The sequence below is a fragment of the Penicillium soppii genome (genome assembly GCF_028829465.1).
Source record: "Penicillium soppii strain IBT 18220 chromosome Unknown utg000006l, whole genome shotgun sequence".
In the NCBI taxonomy this organism is placed as follows: Eukaryota; Fungi; Ascomycota; class Eurotiomycetes; order Eurotiales; family Aspergillaceae; genus Penicillium; species Penicillium soppii.
The window spans coordinates 4,499,249-4,515,077 of record NW_026643236.1 but is presented as its reverse complement, the minus strand read 5'-3'; the positions used below and the strand labels follow the sequence as shown (position 1 = coordinate 4,515,077).

Sequence of the window (15,829 nt, the reverse complement as noted above, 5' to 3'; positions counted from 1 at the left end):
GAACGCCGTGGCCGCCGACCATGACGCTTTTCATTCTCACCGAGACCAGCGCGGGTTACGCCCTGCTGAAGGCTAAGGACAAGAAGCTCCTTAAGCGTGATGATATCGCCCAGGAGGCCTCCACCGCCGAGGGTGTCTCTAACCTGTACGTCAATTGTGTCTTTGTATCTCGCCAGACAAAAATTCTGAGTGGGGATGCACGATCCCGTTAAGCGGGCGCAAAAAAATTTGTTATCGGCGACAATGTCACTAATAGTGTCTTTAGTCTCAAGTTGAAGAGCTTCCAGAAGTTCGACAGTGCTGCTGCAGCTCTGGAGGAGGCTGCCTCCGTCATGGATGGCAAGGTTACTCCCCGTCTCGCTTCCCTCCTCGACGGCATCAAGGAGGAGAAGAAGGTTTCCCTGGCTGTTGCCGATGCCAAGCTCGGTAGGTGATTCTGGCCCCATGTTCTCGAATAGCTTGCTGACTTTTGAATGTGAACAGGCAATGCCATCAGCAAACTTCCTGGTCTCGACATTCAATTGATCGCTGACTCCAGCACCAACGACATCTACCGTGCCATTCGTGAGCACCTCACTACTCTCATCCCCGGTCTGGCTCCCAGTGACATGTCCACCATGTCTCTTGGTCTGTCCCACTCTCTCGCTCGTCACAAGCTCAAGTTCTCCCCTGATAAGATCGACACCATGATCGTCCAGGCCATTGGTCTTCTGGATGACCTTGACAAGGAGCTGAACACCTACGCTATGCGTGTCAAGGAATGGTACGGATGGCACTTCCCCGAGCTGGCTAAGATCCTCAACGACAACATTGCATACGCCAAGCTCGTCCTGAAGATGGGTATGCGTACCAACTGGGAGACTGCCGATCTCGCCGAGATCCTTCCCGAGGAGATCGAGAGCGCCGTCAAGACCGCCGCCGATCGCTCTATGGGTACTGAGATCAGCCCCGAGGATCTCGAGAACATCCAGGCTCTCGCTGAGCAGGTTGTTGGCTTTGCCGACTACCGCTCCCAGCTCGCTAGCTACCTCACCTCCCGCATGAACGCCATCGCCCCCAACTTGACTGCTCTCGTTGGCGACCTTGTTGGTGCCCGTCTTATTGCCCACGCTGGCAGCCTTACCAGCCTTTCCAAGAGCCCCGCCTCCACCATCCAAATCCTGGGTGCCGAGAAGGCCCTCTTCCGTGCCCTCAAGACTAAGCACGACACTCCTAAGTACGGTCTGATCTACCATGCTTCTTTGATCGGCCAGGCCACTGGCCGCAACAAGGGCAAGATGGCTCGTATCCTCGCCGCTAAGGCCTCTCTGGGTATCCGTGTCGACTCTCTCGCCGAGTGGGATGACGATGCCACCGAGGAGGACAAGGCTGCTCTTGGTACTGAGGCCCGCTTCAACCTTGAGCGCAAGCTCGCCGGTATGGAGGGCAAGCCCATGAAGCCCCGCGGTGTTGCCATCGCCCCCAACGGTGACGCCCAGCCCGATAAGTTCGACCTCAAGGAGGCCCGCAAGTACAACCCTGACGCCGATGCCATCGCCTCTGAGGAGCCCGCCTCTGCCAAGAAGTCCAAGAAGCAGAAGAAGCTCGTCGAGGAGGTTGAGGATGAGGAGATGGCTGATGCTGACTCTGACGCCGAGGACTCCGATGAGTCTGAGGATGAATCCCCCAAGAAGAAGTCCAAGAAGAGCAAGGGCTCAGACATCGAGGCCATGGCTGCCAAGGCCGGTCTTAGTGTGAAGCGATACGAGCGCAAGCTCGAGCGAGGCGAGATCACTTTTGATGCGGAAGGCAACCCTACCTCTGTTAGCAAGAAGGACCTCAAGAAGTCCAAGAAGGATGCCAAGAAGGCCAGCAAGGACGATGGCAAGAAGCGCAAGCGTTCCGAAGATGAAGATGAGAAGAAGAAGAAGAAGAAGTCCAAGGGAGAGTAAGCGCTTGTTTTCAAAAGTTTCTGCAATGTGACCGGATGGCTTTCCTGGGATCTGTATGATATCACACTTTTTTATTTCTGTTGTTTTTTTTTGCTATCTTCCTGTCGCTCGCATGTTTGGGGCATTTAAAGGTTGATTACCGGTCTTTCACTGGCGCAGAGGGTGCTCGTTAGGAACAAGGCAGTACAGTTTTAGCTGGAATAATCTGTTCATACTTCAGTAATGAATCGTAAAATTTTAGGTTGTAGTATCAGTACCTAACGTGCTAGATTCTATGGGTTCTATCTCTATTTTACCATAGCTATATGTGCTTGTACTCTGCGGTGCATGCATCTATAAAAGCTCACCGCGATATGTTGCAAAGATAAACACACCGCCCAATTCTGCGGGCAGTTCAAACAATTTTCCTTCCTCCAGTTCAAATCGCCATTTCCTCCAATCCATATATCCCTATCCAGCAGACAAAATGAGGGTAAGACCTCTCTTAAGCCATAGCTCTGAATTAGCGCTGACATATTACATAGATCATCGACCCTCAAACCGCCGTTCTGACCAATGTTGAGGTATTGGCCTATCTTACCTCCAACCCACCCCGCCGACCACCAAACCCGCCGCCAGGCTCGCGGAATTGGGTACCGAGTCCGGATCTCAGAGACCATAATACGGTCGTAAAAGAGGTGAGAAATACTCTGCAGCTTCTACCATCCATGTCCACTGGGTACCTCGATATTGCGCATCTATATAACGATCCCACTGGGCCGGAGTTGAAGATCAAGCTCCGAAACTAGACATTCGGACATGAACCACAAAAAACACCTCACTGACTTCCCTGAAGATTCATAACTATGCCAGCCGTCTTTCTCCTCATCTTCTCCGATACCCCCGCTATACAGCTCGCCCCTCATCCTCCCAGTCGCATTTACAATCACAAGCCGCAATGACCAGCACACTACAAGCTTCAAACTCAGCAATAGACTCAGAAGCTTCTTCCATCCCGCCTCCAGTCCCTTCTACAGAATCAACACCCATGGATAACGCCCTCCGGGACCTAGTAATCCGCTTACAGCCCTACGGGCTAACCAAAGCCGAGGTCGTCATGATTTTGAACCTCGGTTTAGGGTTAAGCAACAACCCCAGCGCTGAAGCGGAGGGTGGAGAAGAACAAGGCACCAATGGAGATGGTGCTATGGAAGTAGACGAGCAGAATGGGGAAGGAGAGGCTGCTGAAGAGGAAGGATCTCAGGCTGATTACACCGCGGAGGTATTGCTGGATGCTGTTGTTGAAGAGCGTGAGCTCCGCCTCTCTGATGATGACATGAAGGCTATTTTTGCTATTATCCGAGATACGCTTACGGCGGATTACGAGAATGTGAAAGGGTGAGATGAAAGTTGTTTTGTTATAGATACTTGATCTCAAGAGACAAGAGCGATACCAGTCTGCTTCGACATAAATGGAAACACCATTGAAACCTCACTGAATTTCCACTGAAAACGCTGACATGTTTTAATTTCGGGAACTTTGCGCTGCACCGACCATACTACGGATCATGTATTTCTGAAATCCGTTTTTGGGATATTCTGCTTCAAGAAATTTATTCCTTGCAGAACAGTGCGTGCAATATGCAACTTCTAACCTCCAAGCGAGGTGCGAAGAGATTAGCAGGGATTGCGATATCACGACTTACTGGGTTATATCAGAGAATGAAACCGGGGTAGGCCCATCCGTGCCTTTAGTATATTTTATATTGCAAATTATGCATCGGGTCTAACCGATTAGAAACAAAATGAATTCAAAACATTCTCATGCAGCAATAAAAGAGGCCATTTAGCCACTATACGCACAATTGAAAGGGCATTGGAAATCCACTCTACAGGAAGTTAAGAAAGACGCGAGAAAAAGACCAAAGCCATCTTGGCGACTCGGGGCACAGGAAGGTTATGAGTCTCCACATAGCTGCCGGCAGAGCCTGTAGGAGTGTAGGAAGCATTCATTGCGTTTCGGTTCCGGCATATGTCTTCGTGACACCATATTTGATAAAGAAGCCAAAACGATACCTAGTTGTTGACAAGCAGCATAGTGTAAGGTCAGAAGACCTTGGATAGCTTTGGGTGAAATCTATCATGAAGTGACAAGCACTGTTTTCAGCGCCATTTAGTGCTTTGCTGAAACCAAGAGTAACATACCCCTAAGCAGCCGAAGATAGCCCCTGCTGTAGCAATCGAAGCAATCGAAGCAATTCATCCTTTGGTCTTAGCATACTCATACTCTGTCTTGAGTATGAAGACCAAAGTCCCTCATGGACTTTGTTTGCACTAATGCCGACGCGATATCACCTGGGGTGTTGTCAGTCTCTAATAAACCCAGAAAATGGGCCATTACTTTCCTTACCCTCATCGAACCCTTGAGAAAACCTAGAAAAGGCAAAGTTGATAGTGCATATAAGCACATATCAATTGAAAATGCCCTTAGAGGCATCTCGGATGGCTTGTCTTATGCTTATCTCAGATTTATAGTTAAGAAGTTTACCGAGATAATTCACGTTAAGAAACACCCAAGGCTGCCTTTTCATACTTCTCAATTACACAGCCAAGAGCCCAATAACCGAGGTAAACCTGCCGTTTCTGCTACTAATTGATGCAGATCATGAAGTGAGGATCTGGAAGGGACTTCGGACATTTCCCGCTTTGTACTCCAACACATTGAAGGTATAGAATAACTATTGAGAGTTCTCTATCTCTAAGCAGTAAGAACCAGCTATGATTTGCCCGTCTCTACTAATTGGATCTCCTGTGATGAACGTCTACTCAGTTCTTTTAGTCATCTAGGCTGAGATCTTGAATCGAATTTCGACATCAATGCGATGTGGTGGACAGCCTACAGATTGGTGTAGCGGATCTGCACTTCCCGCCATAGATATTTTCTTGCAGGGTCCTGTCTACAGCAGCGGCGATCTGTATTTGACCGACATCCCATATGGGCGCATTCTCAAGAGGCCGTGGATGCCGGCTATTTTGGCCATCATGGCGATTTCGTTGCCGACCATGTCTTTTATGGACATGAGGGGGGTTGTCTCGCCATTTAGGATTCGGGTCCAGAATGGGTTCGAGATGGGGTGGGTTGGTTCGAGATGGAGCCCATGGCGCAATCTTAGGTGGTTTGCAGTTACGATGGATTGAGTTAACAAGGAGAAGTATTGTGTTGTCTCACGTTGCTTTTGTGGGTATGTCAATTTGGTCTATCATCATCCAGCGCTCTATTTATGTGCTTAGCTGTGATATGCTGCGGCGGATCTCCGATGCTGACGGCGGATGTTCGTCAAAGTGGGTATTTCAATGAGGAGTCCAGATGGGCTTCATACGTTGTTCTGACAAGACTAATCCGTAGAAGGATCCAAGTAAGCACCGGGAGAGTCTTTTCCCATGCTGAACCCCTGAGAACGATGAAGTTGAGGCAATTACTCTTCGTCCAGTATTACGTTTTGCCTCGGTCTATTGCACTTTTTAGGGCTATTATCGTGACAACGACGATGATAAGTCCATCCAAATCATAATACTAAGATCGATTGTAAATTATTGTCAACGGGGTATCTTTTGTTCTCATGGAATGTACATAGGCTTCATGCCCTTCATGCCCAGCCTGCTAGCGTCCAACTCGACCGATCACCACCAGATCTCAGGCCAGATCGGCGATCAGGAACAGGGTGGTCAGTATCTCGTGTGGCTCCAGCCAATCCATGTTGGAGGAACTTCTCTCGTTCTATCTCCACCATTCCCCGGATTTTGAGACTAGTCGCTAAGCTTGCACCAGCCCAAGGACCAAGGGACTCAATCTCGCGGAGCACTCCTTGAACAGGCACTGGGATCTCTTTGTTCAGTCGACGTAGCTTTTGTTCCACAAAGTCGATCTCAGGCACTTCCTTCGAGGGATCAACTATATCGCCATCGGTGGATGACGCCTCTCCATTGGTTTCGGGTTTTTGGGTGTCATCAGGGGGCTTTGGGGCCGAAAGCTTCAGCTGCTCCAACCTCTGCCGCTGTCGTTCGAGGGCTTTTCCTCGAATAGGACTCCATCCATGACGGTCGATCAAACCTGAGACTTCTTTGAGGATGCGGTGTCTTAGGCCTGGGATTCGAGAGCCACCACCCACAAATACAATGCGAGACATGCAAGTTCCCCGGGCATCAGGAGGAAGAGCGAGAAGGGTATTATAGACAAGCAGAGGCAGTGATTTTTCCTCGTCGTCCAATTCATGCTCTGAGATACCCGGCGCAAACATCACCTTCTCGGTGGGCTCAGAGAGACGTGAGAACGGCACATCCATGTACTCCTGCTCCGGGTTTGCAGGTGAAGGAATGGCTAATGTCTTGCTGGCCTCGTTAAAAGCTTCGTGGTCCTCTGTCTTGCACCAGGCAAACCTACTGACAACTTCTTCGCAATACGCAAATCCGACTGAAATCTCGTGGGGGGTCTCCGTATCGTGGCCAGCATTGGAAGCCAATCCAGTAAGGAGTCGTCCCGTTTCCTGCATCAAAGTTTTCATAGACCGTGTCGTCCTCTTCGTAGCCATTTCTCGATATTCATAAATTGCCGTTGCCGTGGTCTCAGCCCAGCCGATATCAACCACCAAAGCTGACCGCAATCCTGCGGCTGTGGCTGACATGGTTGCGCTGGATAAAAGCGTCACGCTCGGGAAGCGCCAACGACTAAATAGAGTCGATAGCAATGATGACAACAGTAGATGTGGCATGAGAGATGGTAGCACAAGTACCAGTCGAGAGGTGCCAGCATCTGTCAACAAATATTGGTTGTATGTCTCTCGAAAAGAGCGCTCTATCTTGTCCTCGACTAAGCCCAGATCAACTTCTCTTGAATCTGGCCGCCAAAGTTCATACGCTCGCACCCAATCCTCCGCGTTGACAGGCTGCGGGAGTCGTGCAGCACCTATGCTGCCTTGTATCCATCCCCGGTAGTCGCCCGCTCTCCTTGATTCTTCGGGTCCAAATCCAACCACGCATACGGGCGCGCTGCTTCCTTCGAAGCCTGCGCGTAGCCATCGCGCGCCTATCTCAAATATTATCGCATCATCCTCACTTCGAAATGATGGGCTGGGAGATGTGTTGCTGGCGAATGATGTGCTTCCCGATCGTGTCGGTTGCTGTGGTGTGTGGGGTAAGGCAGGTCGTGCTGTCTGATTATGCCGCGGGCTGGAGGTCGCAGAGGTACGTTTACTGGCACTCATTGAAGCGGTCTCGTTTGTCATGGTGCTTGAAAGAGCTCGGGGGTGTTGCTCTCTTTTCTCGGATCAACAGAAACGACGAGGGTTCGTAGCGAAAAAGATTTTATCTACCGACACGTGGGTTGGAACTTCGGCGCCATTAGATTGATGAAACAGAAAATGAGGGTATCAGAACATCATAAATCCAGATATATGAGCTTCATGGATGAGACTGGAAGCTTAACTGGGCCGTTGGTAGACAACGGATCTACATCGGGCCGTCTTTATTTACTTCACATCAACAAACCTCCACTCTTAACAAAAGCAACCACCCCGTCGCTAAAAACGTATGGGTGGGCGCAACGGTTCATTTTTAATTTTTTGGGTTGATTAATATTGAGGCCGGCATCATGGGTATTCCAGGGTGAGTGTGATCTCTCGGTGGTGTGTCTCAACAGCAATATATATATCCCTGCGGATCGTGACGCTTTGTGTTGATCTAGCCGCGCACGAGAACCTGCGGCTCAATTCTCCGAGTTTGGAACACGATCACTAATAGTGAAACTAGACTCATCAATGCCATTGGCCCAGGAGAGCGTATCTCTCTCGCCAAGTTGGCTGTAACGCATCTGGAGCGGACAGCAAGACCGATGCGCATTGCTGTCGACATTTCCATTTGGCTGTTCCAGGTCCAAGCGGGCCGGGGTGGAAGGAATCCAGAATTGCGCACTCTATTTTATCGCCTGTTGAAATTACTTGCATTGCCTGTGCATCCTCTTTTTGTTTACGACGGACCACAAAAGCCCTCATTCAAAAGGGGCAAAACAATATCAGCACGTAGCTACGGGAGTGCACCAATTATCAGGCGATCCAAGGATCTCATCGAGCGATTCAAATTCCCATGGCACCAAGCGCCAGGCGAGGCAGAAGCCGAATGCGCACGGCTGCAGCAGGCTGGCATTGTAGATGCTGTCATGAGCAACGATGTCGATGCCTTGATGTTCGGGTCATCCATGACGATCATGAATTTTTCCAAAGAGAGTGGAAGCGGGACCTCATCTGCAACTCATGTCACCTGTTACGCGATGGGACAAGACGGACACCCTTCAAACATACCCCTTGACCGGCCAGGGATGATTCTGTTTGCTATGCTTAGTGGAGGAGACTATCTACCATCCGGCGTTGAAGGATGCGGTAGTAAGCTCGCCGCCCAAATCGCCAAAGCTGGATTTGGCGAAGATCTCCTACAAAAGCTAGCATCGCCCTCAGAAAGGAAGACACATTTGGGTGAATGGAGAGCACGACTCCAATGTGAATTGGATGAGAACACGAGTGGCTACTTTGTGAGCAAGCGCCCGTCTGTCAAAATTCCAGAGGCATTCCCCGATCAAATAATACTCGAGTACTACACTCAGCCGAAGGTTTCCAGTGATGACGAAATGGAATTTCTGAGAATTCGTCTAAGACAAGCTTGGGATCAAGACATTGATCCCCTAGCCATCCGTACGTTTGCTGCAGATCACTTTGAGTGGAACTATCGGACTGGGGCAAGAAAAGTGATCAAGCTATTGGCTGAACCCCTTGTCTCGTACAGACTACGCCTCCAGAGACCAGTTGCAGGTGTCTCTCCTGGCTTTTCGTTTGTGCCCGATTGCCCACCTAGCATGCAAAAGGTATACAAAAACCGCTCGAGTTTCGGTACGGATGCAACGCCAGAACTTCAGCTCGACATGCTACCCGCAGATGTTGTTGGATTGGATCTTCTTGCTGAGGAACCACCCCCACCACTTCCAACCCCGGAAAGTGTGGCATCTCAAAACAGTGTGCACGAAGACGCGGAAGATGACGACTTAGAATTAGCTGCTGAAACGGCTCCTTTGACGCCATCGAAGCCGCGGGTAACTAAACGATTCGATCCGTTTTCGTTAGAGAAGGTCTGGGTCTTTGAGACTGTCGCAAGACTTGGAGTTCCGAATCTTGTGAATAAGTGGGAGAAAGACCAAGCCGAGAAAGCCGAGAAAGCAAGGGAAGCTGCGGCCAAGAAGAAGACGAGCACTCGGCGCGCGGCTCCCAAGAAGAAGGGGCCAATTGACGCCGGAATGAAACGCGGGAGTATCTTGAAATATGGAACTCTCACCAAAGAAAGATCCGAGTTGTCAACGTCCAAGCAGGCACACTTGCTAGAGGCTACTACTTCGGGGACCTCAAGAAAGAATCCACTTGCCAGGCCTGGTGTTGAGTCTGCTTCTTCCTCGCCAATATGTCTCGACCAAGAAGATGATCCCTTCTCGCCAAGTACGTACAGCCAGCATGGTGCCTCCCCGACAATGCGATACGTCTCCCAGCAAGTGGATGATCTTCTTGAGAGCTTTAACTCGATGTGCAATTTATCCACTTCTTCAAACACCAAACGCCACCATATCACAGAGCAATCTCAGCTCAAATCTAGGCGCGCGGCCGTGGGAAATGGTGGAATAGACATCGAGGAATTAGAGATCCTAAGTGTGGATATCAATGATTCACCAACTCGGCCAAGAAGGCATAAGGGGCTGAAAATAAGCTACTCAAGCTCAGAAATGTCGTTCAATGAGCATTCTGACATGGAACTACTCGCTCTCCCTTCTCTGACCAAAAAGACTCGTGCCAAGCCAACTAAAGCCGTCAAGGCACAGTTTGAGGAAAGGGACAACGAAGTACAGAAGATTGAAAAAGCGATTGACTCCCTTTCTTTGTCACAGAAATATGACCACAGCCATGACGAGACAACTCCCCCCAAGAGATTGAGTCAGAGTTCGCCGAAAAAGGCAGTGCAAGCAAAAAAACCACGCACTCGTTCCTCGAAGACTGAGATAGCTGAGCCATCTACATCTTCCAGAAAATCGAAGTTCAACCCCTCTCAAACATCAAGTTCAATCGATCCAACGCCCCAAAAAGAATATGCATTTGATGAGCACGCAGAGCCGTCGGGCATCAAAACCTGCAAGAATAATGACAAGCAGCAAGTGATCAAGTCTATCAAGTCTACAAAACAATACACAAAACAGACAGCAGCCTCGAATCCTAAGTATGAAACTAAAGGGCACCTGGAGAACATCACATTACACGACGGTTTCTGGTCGATTGACCCATCACCGCCTGCACAAGACTCACATGGGGATACGACCAGGACCAATGACCAAAGCATAGCGCGCAGACATGCCCAAGGTGGCAAGAAAAAGCGAATCTCGCGTGTCAGCATTATTGATCTTGTTTAATCTCATTCACATACCCTCATTTTGGATTAGCGGATTAAAACGGCGTTTGGCATGATCTGAATCCTTTTCCGGAGCCTGGAGTTTTTGAATATTGAACTTGTGCAAAGCATCATCAGGCGTTACCTAGGTACCATAGGCATTGCACAAATCAATACTTACTGCTATTTTCTACACAAATTAGAGAAATAGTTGTTCCATGAACCATTGAATTTAAAGGAACTATGTAGTCTTGTCTATGGGATAAACCCCCAATCCACACAAATGCGTAAGGTATAAAGAAAAGCCAAATCCAGAAGTTGAGCACAAAGTACACATTGAGGAGTATCAATTGGAGAAAAAGTAGAAGATGTCATGGACAGAGGCACACACACCCAATAGACCCTATCTATAACAGAATCCCAATCATGACTTGATGCAATCCCCGAAAGTAACAAAAATAAGAAGAGAAATGTCCAAAAGATTAAGTGCAATCCACCTGAATAAAGTATAGAAAAAAGAATCAAAGAGTAACATGACAAATAGTATGCATGCTGTGCCACAAAATCAAAGATATATCGTTTACCCATCTATCCAAAGACCTTGAGGAAACCCCAAAGTCCAACTCCACTCAAAACAGGGATGGTCAGGTTATCATCCCAGCTGAACAAATCAATGAACTCGCTACCGGCAGCAACAACACCAGAAACGAAGCTCATGACGCCAAGAGCCAAGGGACCAGTAATAACAGCCGAGTCGCTGGCTTCCCAGCCCAAAAGACCGCGAAGGCAGTTCGGGAGCAGGTTCAAGCGGCCCGTGAACATGAATGCATCCTCCGGGTCATTGGGGAAGGCACCAATATAAGGCACAAACCAGCCCCAGAATGCTGCGGCGGTAATAACGCCCACGAACCAGGCTGCCAAAGTGCCAGCCAGACTCTTGCCCGGCCGCAGGCGGGGGGTATAGCGACCATACAAGCGGCCGAATGTGGAGGCGGCGGTGTCACACCAGCTAAGGAGTAGTACGCTCATTACGCCGACATCCTTGGGGAAGAAGCGTAGAGCCACATACGCTCCGAGCAGATACCAGATCACGCCGTTGTAGCCGCTGACCTCTGTTTCGCGCATGAGGGCGCCCATGCATCGGATGTATATCTTGTTGAGCTTCTCGGAGCGGTGACGGATTAGATCTGTGGCTGCTATGGGCACTAATGCGGTGAAGAGTACTGGTGTGATCTGCAGCGTTTGGATGCCTCGGGTGTACAGAGATAAGGTGAGGAAGCCGATTGACACGTGTAAGACCTTGCGGGGGATTTCATGGCGGTGAATGAAGCTGCGGTAGCGGGAATGGAGGGGGATGAGTCCGAGGGGCGAGGGTGATCTTGACAAGTCGCGCAGAGCGTCCGGGATGCTTAACGGCGATAGGTAGTCCTTTGAGGCAGTGCCGTTGGGCGAGTGCGGTGGTGAGGCGGGTATCATTGGGTTCGACCGGCGATTACGCGCGGAGGGTGCGGGTGTGGTGGGAGACCTTGATTCTCGCTCTGACCCAGAGCCTACCCCTGTAGATTGTGGTTGACGCTGTCGGCGCGCTGCTGACCGTGTTACTGGTGCGAGATATCCATCAGGCGTCTCTGACAGGTCAGAAACAGAGGGTGTCGGGGAGATCACACGAGGGGTCGCCGGTATGGCATTCGACGAGGGCATGTCTGCCGCTCTCAAAGAAAACGAAGGGAGGGATGCGACTCGAATGACACCTGACAGTGATCGTATACGGCTGTCTGCGCTGTCACAGGCAAGTATCCCACAAAGTATCAACGGACTTGCGAACGAAGCAATGATGGGCGATTGTTATGAGCACGGCACGGTGCCTTGTCGACAATTAAGGGTGGAAAAGCTGGAAGAACGAGGCAAGCGCCCAGTGCATGATGAGGCACTCTTTATATTAAACAAAAGTATACAGCAACGCCGAGTTGGATGGGGAGAAGATCGTGTTTCCGCCCAAAGCCGCAATCACGTGCTAGGTGCCTATCTAATCGATAACGGTTTTTTTTTTCTCGTCTGCGATGACGGCTCGTGCAATTCAATAACTTCCGAGTATCTGACGATAAAATGCCTCCTAAATCGTCTTCGCGGGCGTGGGATGCCCTTACTCCCCCGCTCTCCAAATGGACCCTTGACGCTGTGAGCTCAATGGGCTTCACGCGCATGACCCCAGTCCAAGCCTCGGCCATCCCTCTGTTTATGCAGCACAAGGATGTGGTGGTGGAAGCTGTTACCGGAAGTGGAAAGACATTGTCGTTTTTGATCCCAATTGTTGAAAAGCTGCTTCGCCTTGATGAGCCCCTCAAGAAGCACCATGTTGGAGCAATCATTATTTCTCCCACTAGGTGAGTAATAGGCAAATACAGGTCCTCGGAGCTTGTTGCTAATGGTGAATGCTCAGGGAATTGGCCTCGCAAATCCATCAAGTCCTTCTTTCCCTCTTGGAATTCCACCCCGACTCAGCAGCAGCCATCAAGCCCGCCGAAGAGGGTGCTCCTCGTCAGAAATCTTCGACAATGAAAGTCGTCCCGCAGCTTCTGTTGGGCGGTGGAACATCGCCCGCGGAGGATCTGAAATTGTTCCTCAAGAATTCGCCAAACGTGCTTGTTGGTACTCCTGGAAGATTGCTAGAGCTTCTTTCGTCACCTCATGTCCACTGCCCCCAGTCAACCTTCGAGATGCTTGTGCTGGATGAGGCCGACCGACTGTTGGATCTTGGATTCAAGGAAGATCTACAGAAGATCTTGCGCCGTCTGCCCAAGCAGCGCAGAACGGGATTGTTCAGTGCTAGTATCAGCGAGGCTGTTGATCAGATCGTTCGTCTTGGTCTACGAAACCCCGTCAAAATTGCTGTCAAAGTCAAGGGAGCTGGTGTCGAAGAAAAGCGCACTCCAGCAAGTCTGCAGATGACTTATCTGACCACACCTCCGCTCCACAAATATGCCATTTTAAAGCACATTCTTTCTTCGGTTCAGCCTACGCCCCAAAAAACGATATTCTTCGTGTCGACATGCTCCAGTGTTGACTACCTCGCCACAATACTACCTATAATATTAGGAAATGACTTCGTGTTGGTACCACTCCACGGAAAGCATCAAGCCAATGTCCGCCAAAAGAACTTCACTAAGTTCACCACCTCCACTACCCCTTCCATCCTCCTTACTACCGATGTCGCCGCTCGCGGTCTAGACATTCCCTCCGTCGACCTGGTGGTACAGATCGACCCACCCTCAGACCCCAAAACTTTCATTCACAGGTGCGGTCGTGCCGGCCGTGCAGGCCGCAGGGGTCTCAGTATCGTCCTCATCCAACCTGGCCGCGAGGAAGACTACGTCTCATTTTTGGAAATCCGCAAAACTCCCGTCGCACCATTCCACCTTACCGAGCTCTCCGACGAAGAGGCTATGGCCTCCATAGACAAGGTCCGCCGGGCTGTGATGAAAGACCGCGCCATGCACGACAAGGGCCAGAAGGCATTTGTCAGCTGGCTGCGCAGCTACAGTAAGCACCAGGCAAGCAGCATCTTCCGAGTCCAGGATCTGGACTGGGAAGCTCTGGGCAAGGCATGGGGTCTCCTCAAGCTGCCCAAGATGCCCGAGGCGCGTTCATTCGAGGGCGATAAGACATTGGGCATCAAGATGGATTGGCCGAACTATACGTACAAGGATAAGCAGCAAGAAAAGCGGCGCAAGGAGGCTATGGCCGAGGCTGCCAACGGCATGGGTGCCGAGCAGGGGACCAAACGTCGGGCTACGGAAAGTGTGGCTTGGAGTCAGAAGACCGAGGACCGAGAGCAAAGGCTCAAGAAGAAGGAGTTCAAGAAGGCTCGTAAGGAGAAGGACCGATGGGACAGTCTGCCGGAGGACCAAAAGCAGAAGGCTCTGGAGACTGAGCGCATGCTGGAGGAGGTTCGTGCAAAGAATGAAGAGCAGCGGTTGTTAAGACTGGCTGCCAAGGCGGAGGAGGCTGCAGGTGGTGTGAAGGGTGATGAGTTCAAGGGCTTTGATTAAGCCCGCTCTGACGATTGTTGATTATATATGTTCATATTGATACCATGTTATTAGAGGGATCTCCGGCTTATCGTTACCCTCCAGGAGGAAACGATCATATGCATGTAGATCGAAACCATCCTTTTCCTTTGAACTTCTCACGAGTGACCTGACCGTTGACCGCTACTCTGGTGTCAGAACACACACACACACACACACACTCTCTCTCTCTCTCTCTACAAGAACATATGGATAATCAAAATGCACAACTTGGAAATACTCCATTGATTCATCAAATCGATCATTGTCCTGTCTTGTTGAGAGGGGAATCCTACGTTCCGTGGTCTTTGCTCTTGTGTATTATATCTCGCCGGGATCGACAAAGACCCAGTAATGGGACAGATATTCCTTTCTGTTGGCTTGACATAATAAACGAGTCTGTAAAATAACCGGCAACTGTTGAGCATCGATTGCATTTCATTCAGAATGCGCCGAGTAAATTTCATGCCAGAGGAAATTCCGCCATGCGCAATGATTATTCTGATGCGCCTGCTATTGCAAAGGTGCCACACCATGCCTTAGGCGCTCGCATTTCTTATAGAATACGAAGGATACAAATTCTCTCTCTGTCCCTTTCTATTTCACATTTCATTGTACGAGCATCTCCGACGGTCAATATGGTCTTTCTATGCTGGAATCAATCACCGTAGACTACAAAGATATTCCGGAGCTGATTGCTTCCTCTAGTTCGTAAGTATGAACTAGCACGAGGCTTAGACCTCGTAAGTGTGAGGTCACAGCCTTATACAATCCCACAGTAGTATTTAACACAGTTTAGGGGCTTGAGCTACACTGTCGTCCACCACTTAGATATGAAGAGATCAATAGAACGGACGGTCGCGTTAACGACGCTAGTCCTTTTTTGATGGGAAAATGGGAGCGTGTGTGTTCTCAACTTTATATTAGCGATGTATCCAAGGATGCCGGCGATAGACTACTTGAAACGAGTCCTTTCTTTTCTCCAATCCGTGCTATGTCTGAGTCTGAAGATGATAGAACCCAATTATAGTCCAGAGCCAGAAAAAAAAAAGAAAAGAAAAAGAAAGTGCATCATCCGTGAATCGAACACGGGCCTCGTCGATGGCAACGACGAATTCTACCACTAGACCAATGATGCTAGTTGATGTAATGGGTGGCTTAGTTAAGCACCACGAGGCTGATAGTATTCCTCCGAGGCTATTCCTTCACAACATGATCAATAATTCCCTCAAATGAAGCTTTCACCACCCGCCGGGCGCTAGGACAGCATGTAAAACCTTGCAAGGCGCATAAATTGTGCACAGCCCAAACGCTATAATGCTCGGTTCGGTGTCTGCACTGCCACCTGGGTCCTAGCTTTGGGACCAAGTAGGGCCAAGAGGC

The 15,829-nt window shown here is 49.9% G+C and overlaps 6 protein-coding genes across 6 annotated transcripts; 4 read left to right on the top strand and 2 right to left on the bottom strand.

Annotated features, from left to right (window-relative positions):
• Positions 1–20: 20 nt before the first annotated feature.
• On the top strand, positions 21–1,931 carry nop58 (RNA-processing protein NOP58; the record flags this gene model as incomplete). Its single annotated transcript, XM_057244617.1, has 3 exons — positions 21–145; positions 266–426; positions 484–1,931. 3 exons carry the CDS (start codon positions 21–23, stop codon positions 1,929–1,931), a joined length of 1,734 nt encoding a protein of 577 aa, XP_057096155.1.
• A 466-nt stretch (positions 1,932–2,397) lies between these two features.
• Positions 2,398–3,312, top strand: N7529_009089 (uncharacterized protein; the record flags this gene model as incomplete). The annotated part of the gene is made up of 3 exons (XM_057244616.1): positions 2,398–2,403; positions 2,456–2,608; positions 2,767–3,312. The coding sequence occupies 3 exons, from the start codon at positions 2,398–2,400 to the stop codon at positions 3,310–3,312; spliced, it is 705 nt and encodes a 234-aa protein (XP_057096154.1).
• Positions 3,313–5,557: 2,245 nt separating this feature from the next.
• Positions 5,558–7,192, bottom strand: N7529_009088 (putative actin-related protein RO7; the record flags this gene model as incomplete). Its single annotated transcript, XM_057244615.1, has 1 exon — positions 5,558–7,192. One exon carries the CDS (start codon positions 7,190–7,192, stop codon positions 5,558–5,560), a length of 1,635 nt encoding a protein of 544 aa, XP_057096153.1.
• A 365-nt stretch (positions 7,193–7,557) lies between these two features.
• On the top strand, positions 7,558–10,401 carry N7529_009087 (crossover junction endodeoxyribonuclease; the record flags this gene model as incomplete). The annotated part of the gene is made up of 2 exons (XM_057244614.1): positions 7,558–7,571; positions 7,707–10,401. The coding sequence occupies 2 exons, from the start codon at positions 7,558–7,560 to the stop codon at positions 10,399–10,401; spliced, it is 2,709 nt and encodes a 902-aa protein (XP_057096152.1).
• Positions 10,402–10,967: 566 nt separating this feature from the next.
• Positions 10,968–12,080, bottom strand: N7529_009086 (diacylglycerol/polyprenol kinase family protein; the record flags this gene model as incomplete). Its single annotated transcript, XM_057244613.1, has 1 exon — positions 10,968–12,080. One exon carries the CDS (start codon positions 12,078–12,080, stop codon positions 10,968–10,970), a length of 1,113 nt encoding a protein of 370 aa, XP_057096151.1.
• Positions 12,081–12,485: 405 nt separating this feature from the next.
• On the top strand, positions 12,486–14,428 carry spb4 (ATP-dependent RNA helicase SPB4; the record flags this gene model as incomplete). Its single annotated transcript, XM_057244612.1, has 2 exons — positions 12,486–12,763; positions 12,820–14,428. 2 exons carry the CDS (start codon positions 12,486–12,488, stop codon positions 14,426–14,428), a joined length of 1,887 nt encoding a protein of 628 aa, XP_057096150.1.
• Between the last annotated feature and the right edge of the window lie 1,401 nt (positions 14,429–15,829).